Source organism: Pistacia vera, unplaced genomic scaffold (genome assembly GCF_008641045.1).
Source record: "Pistacia vera cultivar Batoury unplaced genomic scaffold, PisVer_v2 Contig636, whole genome shotgun sequence".
In the NCBI taxonomy this organism is placed as follows: Eukaryota; Viridiplantae; Streptophyta; class Magnoliopsida; order Sapindales; family Anacardiaceae; genus Pistacia; species Pistacia vera.
Window position 1 is genome coordinate 26,206 of NW_022196486.1, and position 8,855 is coordinate 35,060.

At 34.7% G+C, this 8,855-nt stretch overlaps 1 protein-coding gene across 1 annotated transcript; it reads left to right on the top strand.

The window, feature by feature from the left end:
• The first annotated feature begins 1,879 nt into the window (after positions 1–1,879).
• LOC116111419 lies at positions 1,880–2,530 on the top strand. Its single transcript, XM_031397603.1, has one exon. It carries the CDS (start codon positions 1,880–1,882, stop codon positions 2,528–2,530), a length of 651 nt encoding a protein of 216 aa, XP_031253463.1.
• Positions 2,531–8,855: the final 6,325 nt, after the last annotated feature.

The following is an 8,855-nucleotide window of genomic DNA, read 5'->3' on the forward strand; positions in this document are numbered from 1 at the left end:
GTGTTTGTGTTCTACCTTATGTATCCATCATTTGATCATCATTTTCTCTCCATTTCCATGTCCAAAATGCATGAATCCCAACAATGGTATCAGAGCATGTTTAAATTCATGCATGCATGTAGCATTTTTGGTGAAAAATGGCTTGGTTTGGACACGAATATGTTTTGGCTTTAGATGCATGTTGAAGTTATTGTGTATTTTGAATACAACTGATGATGATATTCATCCTTATTAACATGCTTCTATGAAATTTTGATATTTAGAATACAAAATTTCTTGTTCTTGAAGTCATATGTAACATGCATGTTTGATTTATTGCATCTTGAAGCATTTTTGTTAAATATGAATATATCTCATTCATATGATACATGCATGTGTAATGTAAGCACGTTTGATGCAACTTTGATGACTTTGAAAAGGATGAATTCGGCCAAACATTATATGGATGCATAATGTACTTCAAATGCATGTTTGAGATGTTATATATGATGTAATAGTCTATAAATGCATTTGAGTTGGATTGTATTTTGAATACAAGTTGGTTGATTCACTTTGATTAAATAATGATGATCTTAATTTTTGTTTAAGTTTTTTTTATGATGGTTAATGTTGATTAAATGAAGGTAGAATGGATTAAGGTGATATGCATGCTAGATTAATTCTTTGCTCATCACATGTTTTCTTTTTGGATGTTGATTCAAGTAAAAATCGGTGCATCATGATGCATAGGTTTGCAATTTTAATTTTATTTGATTGAATGTGATGTGAGAGGTTTTTTAATATGATGGGTAATATAATATTTTTTTTATAAATATTATGGTGATGAAATTATGTACCTACCCTTGGTTTAATCATGGCATATTTTATACATTTATTGCATGAAATCCTTAGGATATATATATTTCTTTATATTCATGTGATGGATAATATAATGATATTATAAGTTTAAGGGTAGTAGAATTATGCATGTACCCTTTGTTCAATCATAGCATGTTTTTATGTATTTATTACATGAAGTCCTTTATTTATAAATATTGCAACTTGCTAAAATATTTATTTATATGACCTTTATTGAATTAATATTTATTAATGTGATGGATGAATATTAATTAGGGGATGATCATGGGTTTATAATTTTTTTTCCCAAAAATATTTGATATTTGGGCATGTAATATTCTTTCAATGGCTTGTAATAATAATTAATTTTATTATTAGTATGTTATCCGAGCCTGTGTGTCCTAAATTGGTTTATGTAATCGTACGACCGGACGGAGGATGGAGATCCGATCAATCACCAGATGAAGGTCCGCAATGAGTAATAGAATTAGGTGAATAGTTTACCTACTTAGGATGTATTTTCAAAAACCCCATGATCATCCCACCATGTTTTATATTTATATTGATGCATTTGAATTAATGTATGTGATAAATGTAGAACATTTTTAATCAAAGGTTAAACCTAATAATCTCCCTAACGAACAATATTAGATCCAAGCCTTCCATTATGGGCCAATTAATTCTTTGGCATAAAATTAGAGATCCCAAGATTTCTATTATGTGTGGTATCAAAAACTAGGGCAAAGAATGAATCATACCTTATATAGTGATATAAAAGGAAATAGTTTCCTACTTGTTAAATTTAATTAACCAAGATTTCTATTATGTGAGGTTTAATTAAATTTAATAAGAATTTGATTCTCCACAAGAAATTTATTCCATCGAAATTTCCAAATCGTCATTTAGGGGAGTATGGGATTTGAATAAAATAGTGGGAGGTAATAAGATTAGCATTAAAGGGTTTAAATTTACAAGACACTAATAAAACTTATATTTTTCCTTGTAGTCTCTTTCGGTATTTTGTGATATTTAGTTAATGAAAATGAGCAATAACCTGCTTTTGAGGATTCTCAATGACAACGAGCTGATTGGACCTAATTTTAATAATTGGTTAAGGAATTTGAGAATTATTCTCAATTCCGAAAAGGTTGCGTATGTCTTAGAAGCACCCCTTCCACTTTCTTTGCCTCCTGATGCCACACCACAAGAAAAGGAAGTTTTCAATAAGTGGCAGGAGGATGACTTACGAGCTCGTACCTACATGCTAGCATCAATGAATGCTAAGCTCCAGGTTGAGCATGAAAAGATGGAAAGTGCGAATGAGATAATGATCCATTTACAATATGGTGAGAACTCAGAGGTAAAGCAATACGAATTGTGTTTGAAACTATTCACAATGAGGCTTAGGGACGGACTTGCCTCAGATGATCATGTTATGAAAATGAGCAATATTATAGGGCAATTGCATACACTTGAGATTGTGATGCCACACAGTCTCGAGGTGAATTTGATTCTACAATCTCTTCCACCAAGTTTCAAGCCCTTCATCACAACTTATAATCTCAATAGGATTGAGCGCACTCTTGCAAAACTGTCGAATGAGATTCAACAGTTCTATAAGCAGGGAAGAAAGGAAAAAGGGCAAGAGGATGTTTTTGCAGCTTCTTCCAGTAAGACTAATAAGAAGCAATGAAAGCAAAAGAAAGGTCCAAAAGTTGGACCATGGAAAAGGCCTTTTACGAAGGATGCTTCTAAGACTAAGAAGGGCAAAGAAAAGGTCAATAAAGGCCAGTGTTTTCCACTGCAAGAAAGATGGACATTGGAAGAGGAATTGTCCTCTTTATCTGAAGAGCTCGAAGAAAGCTCCAACAGGTATGTTCCATTCTTATGTTATAGAATATGAATTAAATGTTATTTCAAATGATCATTCCTGGATATTAGATTTAGCTGCTACATCTCACATTTGTGTTTCATTGCAGGCACTGCAGAATAGTTCTGCACTATTAAAAGGTGAAGTCATTTTGAAGATGGCAAATAGAGCAAAAGTTACGACCGAGGCAGTAGGGACTTGCCGTTTGACATTGCCATCAAGACACATTTTGTATTTGTACAAAACTTTGTATTTTGCCAAAGCAACTAGAAATCTCATTTCTATTTCTGTTTTATGTAAATCTGGTTACAAAATACAGTTTAATGGAAATGAATGTCTAATTTATTTTGGAAATGAATTAGTTGGCAAAACAATTAATACAAATGGTTTATATGTTTTGGTAATGAATGATTATAACATAATTAATACCATTACAAATAAGAGATCTCGAAATGAAATTATTCCAAANGGTTCGATCCTACACTTGGATCGGTAGCAAACACATTCAGAGACAACATTAGTGGAGCCTCCAAACGTGGGTATGAATCTAAATCTTTGGATTTATTTTTCTGCAGATTCTTATAAATATAAACTGTAACTTTCTATGCCCTGATTTTGGGTTCTAAGGAACGATCCATGGTTGTAAATTTTTGTTTTTCCGCTGCGCAACCGGGTCGTTTCCTAACAGGACATTGGAAGAGGAATTGTCCTCTTTTTCTGGAGAGCTTTAAGAAAGCTCAAGCAAGTATGTTCCATTCTTATGTTATAGAATTTGAATTAAATGTTAGTTCAAATGATCATTCTTGGATATTAGATTCAGCTGCTATATCTCATATTTGTGTTTCATTGCAGGCACTACAGAATAGTTCTTCACTGTTAAAAGGTGAAGTCATTTTCAAAATGGCAAATGGAGCAAAAGTTGCGGCCAAGGCAGTAAGGACTTGCCATTTGACATTGCCATCAAGACACATTTTGTATTTGTACAGAACTTTGTATTTTTCCAAAACAACTAGAAACTTCATTTCTATTTCTATTTTGTGTAAATCTGGTTACAAAATACAGTTTAATGGAAATGAATGTCTAATTTATTTTGGAAATGAATTAGTTGGCAAAGCAATTAACACAAATGGTTTGTATGTTTTGGTATCGAATGATTATGACATAATTAATACCATTACAAATAAGAAATCTCGAAATGAAATTAATCCAAAATTACTTTGGCATCATCGATTAGGTCATATAGGAGATAAAAGGATAATCAGGTTAGAAGCAAATGGGCTTTTAAGCCTATTGGGATCAGAACCCTATCCAACTTGTGAATCCTATCTTCAAGGAAAAATAACCAAATCGCCCTTTAAGGGTAAAAGGGAAAGATCCAAAGAATTATTATAGGTTGTACATTCAGATGTATGCGGACCATTTAATGAAATGGCTCGAGGAGGTTTTCAATACTTCATTACCTTTACCGATGATTATTCTAGGTATGGGTATTTGTATTTAATGAAATACAAATCTAAAACATTTGAAAAGTTCAAAGAGTTTAAGAATGAAGTAGAGAAACAGACCGGAAAGAGTATTAAGACTCTGCGATCAAATCATGGTGGTGAATACTTAAGTACAGAATTTCGAGATTTTCTAAAGGAGAATGGTATAATATCCCAATTGACTCCCCCGTATACGCTGTAACATAACAGTGTGTCCGAAAGGAGGAACCGTACTTTATTGGATATGGTACGGTCTATGGTAAGTTTTACAGACTTCCCAACGTCACTAAGGCGATTTGCCCTTGAATCCACTGTGCATATTCTGAATAGGGTACCATCTAAATCTATTGAGATGACACCATATGAGATGTGGTATGGTAAACCTCCTAGTCTCAAATATATGAGAATTTGGGGTTGTCTAGCTTATATCAAGATTGTCAGGATAGACAAGTTGGACGTTAGATCTGAGAATGGTCGGTTTGTAAGGTATCCCAAAAATAGTTTGGGATATTATTTTTACTTCCACACTGATCAACGAATTTCGATCAGTAGGAATGCACACTTTCTTGAGAAAGAGTTCTTAGAAGAGAGTGGTGCAAGAAGAAAAATTGTGCTCCAGGAAGAGTTCAAGGAGCCTCAGACTGAAAATACTCACATGGGTGATCCCTCTCAGGAAACATTAATACCTGAATCAGTTTTGATCCGTAAATCATGTAGAGTATCTCGACCTCCAGAAAGATATGGGTTACTTCATGAAGAGATTTTTGAATCTATCATGATTGGAGAAGTCAGTCACAGGGATGATCCTAGAAGTTATGAAGAAGCGATATTAGATATTGATTCTGGAAAATGGCTAGAAGTTATGAATTCTAAGATAGAATCCATGCATGCTAATCAAGTATGGACTCTCATTGATCCTCCAGAAGGAATAGTTCCTATTGGATGTAAATGGATCTTCAAGAGAAAGATTGGCAAAGATGGAAATGTAAAGACCTATAAAACAAGACTAGTTGCGAAAGGTTATACTAAAAAACAAGGGTTGGATTATGAGGAAACTTTCTCACCAGTCGATATTCTTAAATCAATCAGAATTATGGTTGCCATAGATGCACACTATGATTATGAGATATGGCAAATGGATGTCAAAACAACATTCCTCAATGGATTTATTGAGGAAAATATCTACATACAACAACCTATAGGTTTTGTATCCAGTTCTAAAAGAAATAAAGTGTGCAAGCTGCATAAATCAATTTATGGGTTAAAACAAGCTTCTAGAAGCTGGAACATCTGGTTTGATGAAATAATCAAAACGTTTGGTTTTATAAAGAATCTGGATGATCCCTATGTTTATAAATGGACAAAGGATCATGCAACCATATTTCTCATACTGTATGTAGATGGTAGCGTGCCGAATGCACCAAATTAATTAACCTTACTAACCTAACTACTAAATTGTATATAGGGTGAGCAAGGGTCGATCCCACAGGGAATGATTCGATTAAATCCTATATTCTATGCCAATAGCCACAATGAAAACAACACAATAAAACCCTAAACAGTGAACAGGACAACACAACAGAGTAATGAAAGGGGTTTGTAATCAAGGCAAACTAAAGTAAAACAAACAATGGTAGAAAATATCAGATTAAAAGCAATCAGTTCTCGGTTCAAGATCCACCTAAACATGCATTGGACATGAACTAACCATAACATTGTTCTATCTCGTTATTATGGAACTACTGACCCTAGGAAACAACAAGCTCTGTTACTCGAATTCTCCCTTAATCGTCACTACTGAAATAAGCTCTTCAAGTAGATCCTAACCCTCGAACAACCTAGAATAAGCTCTCTAAGTTTAATTCAATGGCAGCCTTAAGAATTAGGAAAATAGATCAATCTAAGAAACAATCACAAAAGCTCAAATTATTTAACTTAGGTTATGTTATTCAAGATGACAGAATGAAAACTTGTCCATAATCATCTATCATCATGTGTTACCCATTGAATAGAAAAAGGACAATTACAGATCATAATTCCTAATTCTAACAGATAAAATTCCAATAAAATAATTCAGCTGGCCATTACTAAATCACCCAAACAAAAAATTATAAACAATTAAAACAGAATAACATAAACAATTCCAATAAAAACGAGATTAAGAATAATGTTACTGAAGTTAGGTTACACCAATGACATGAATTTAGGCGTCAAAATCCCCTTGAACTGAAAAAGAAAGATCAGCCTCACATCTTGACGTAGAAAGTAAAAGAAAGCCGAAAAAACTAGAAACTACTGTTGTCTCTTCTTCCCCCCCTTTTTAACCTCACCACTCATCAATAAATAAAATTTTTTTTCCTTAATTCTACCCCAAGAATCACAGAATTTCTTTCCTAGACGTTTCCTAGAAGATAGACTTCCAGATTTGTCAAAATCTTATCAGATATGGAAAACAGAATTCATCTCCACCTTGCACCAGGATTCTCGCAATGTAAAAGATCTTTTCTGGGCTTGGTCACTTCATAAAAATTGTATTCCAGGATGTGTATATGAATCTGGGCTTTTGAATCACCCGCTTTCAATATCTAACGCTCCAGTTAGGCCCGTTCGAAGATTCAATACTCAGCCAGGAAATCCTTCCGCGACTAGGATTCCAGGTCCGGTTTTCCAACAACTAATGAAGACCCAAACGAACTCGGATTCTCGCCTATAATACCTTCCTGGAAAGTTTGATTCGTCAACTTTACTTTTTCTAAAGAACACTTTTGCAATCGAGAAATCTAACTCCATGAAAAACCTGAAAAACGTAGCACCGGTCAGAATAACAAAAATCTGGAATTTCCTAATCTTTTATCACTTATTTCCTAAAGTCTATCCAACTATGCCAAACTCACAAAATAAACTCTAATAAACTCAAATAGGCATAAAACATGACAAAAAACATAATATGCAAGGAATAAAAATATGTAAATTACACTCTTATCAGTAGATGACATACTATTGATGGGAAATGACATTGGGATGATGACTAAAGTTAAGTTGTGGTTATCCGAAACTTTCTCAATGAAAGACTTAGGAGAGGCAACCTACATCCTAGGAATTCGTATCTATAGAGATAGAATGAAAGGATTAATAAGCTTATCCCAGAAGATGTATATAGAAAAGATGCTAAAACCGTTCGGCATGCAAGATTCCAAAAAGGGAATTTTGCCTTGCAGTCACGAAATTCATCTTTCAAAAGATATGAGTCCAAAGACTGATCAGGAGCATGAGCGAATGCATGGGATACTCTATGCTTCAGCCATAGGTAGTCTCATGTATGCTATGCTATATACTAGGCCTGATATTGCATATGTTGTGAGTGTTACAAGCAAATATCAATCCGACCCTGGGGAAAAACACTGGTCAACTGTTAAGACGATCCTTAAGTACTTAAGAAGAACTAAGGATCTAATACTAAGTTATGGAGGTTCAGAGTTGAAAATTAAAGGATATTCTGGTTCTAATTTTCAATCAAATGTGGATGATAGAAAGTCTACATCCGGGTTCATTTTTATATGCAATGGAGGATAAGTCAGTTGGAAGAGTTCTAAACAATCAACTACTGCCGATTCCACAACTGAAGTTGAATACATTGCCGCTTAAGAAGCAACAAAGGAAGTTGTCTAGATGCGCAAGTTCATGACTGAACTTGGTGTGGTTCCAAACATGGTTTATCCGAGAACCTTATACTGTGACAATACTGGTGCTATTGCATAGGCAAATGAGCCAAGAGCACACCAGAAATCAAAACATATTCAGCGTAAATATCACATTTTGAGAGAATTTGTTGGAGCAGGAGAAATTTCGGTGCATAAAACACCTTCAGTAGAGAATGTAGCTGACCCACTCACTAAAGCGATGACACAGAAGCAGTTAGACAATAATCTTGAGAAGATGGGTATTAGATACTATAATGATTGGCTCTAGTGCAAGTGGGAGTTTTGTTAGTGTATGCCCTAGGAACCAATTGTGTTGTCGGTTTCGGGACATTATATCTTGTAATTGTATTATGAATAAAAGAAAGTGTTCTTATTTCACATGTTGAAGGGTTAAAGAGGAGTGGAAGGGATATCAAGTATCTTTTCAATTGTTGTAGGGCTTCTTCGCAGGCTAAGGTCCATTCAAATTGCTTAGGTTTTCGTAGGGCTACAAAAAAGTGGTGACATTTGTTGGCTGACTAGGAGATGAATCTGCTTAGTGCAGCCACTCTTCTAGCAAGGAGTTGGATATCTTTGATGCATGAAGGTGAAGGGATGTTTAGGATAGCTCGGATCTGATCAGGATTAGCTTCTATCCTGCGCTGAGTCACCATGTACCCAAGAAACTTTCCAGAGGAGACACCAAATTAACATTGGGCTGGGTTGAGCTTCATGTTATACTTTTTTATGATGATGAAGGCTTGACTAAGGTGATCAAGGTGCTGTTTGGCTATGAGGGACTTGACAAGCATGTTGTCGATGTACACTTTCATAGTGTCCCCAATTGTTCTATAAACGTCTTGTTAACAAGTCGCTAATAAGTGGCCCCAACATTTTTAAGGCCAAATGGCATCACCTTATAGTAGTTGATGCCCCTCTCTATTATGAAGGCTGTCTTCTCTTGATCTTTCGAATGCTTGAGGA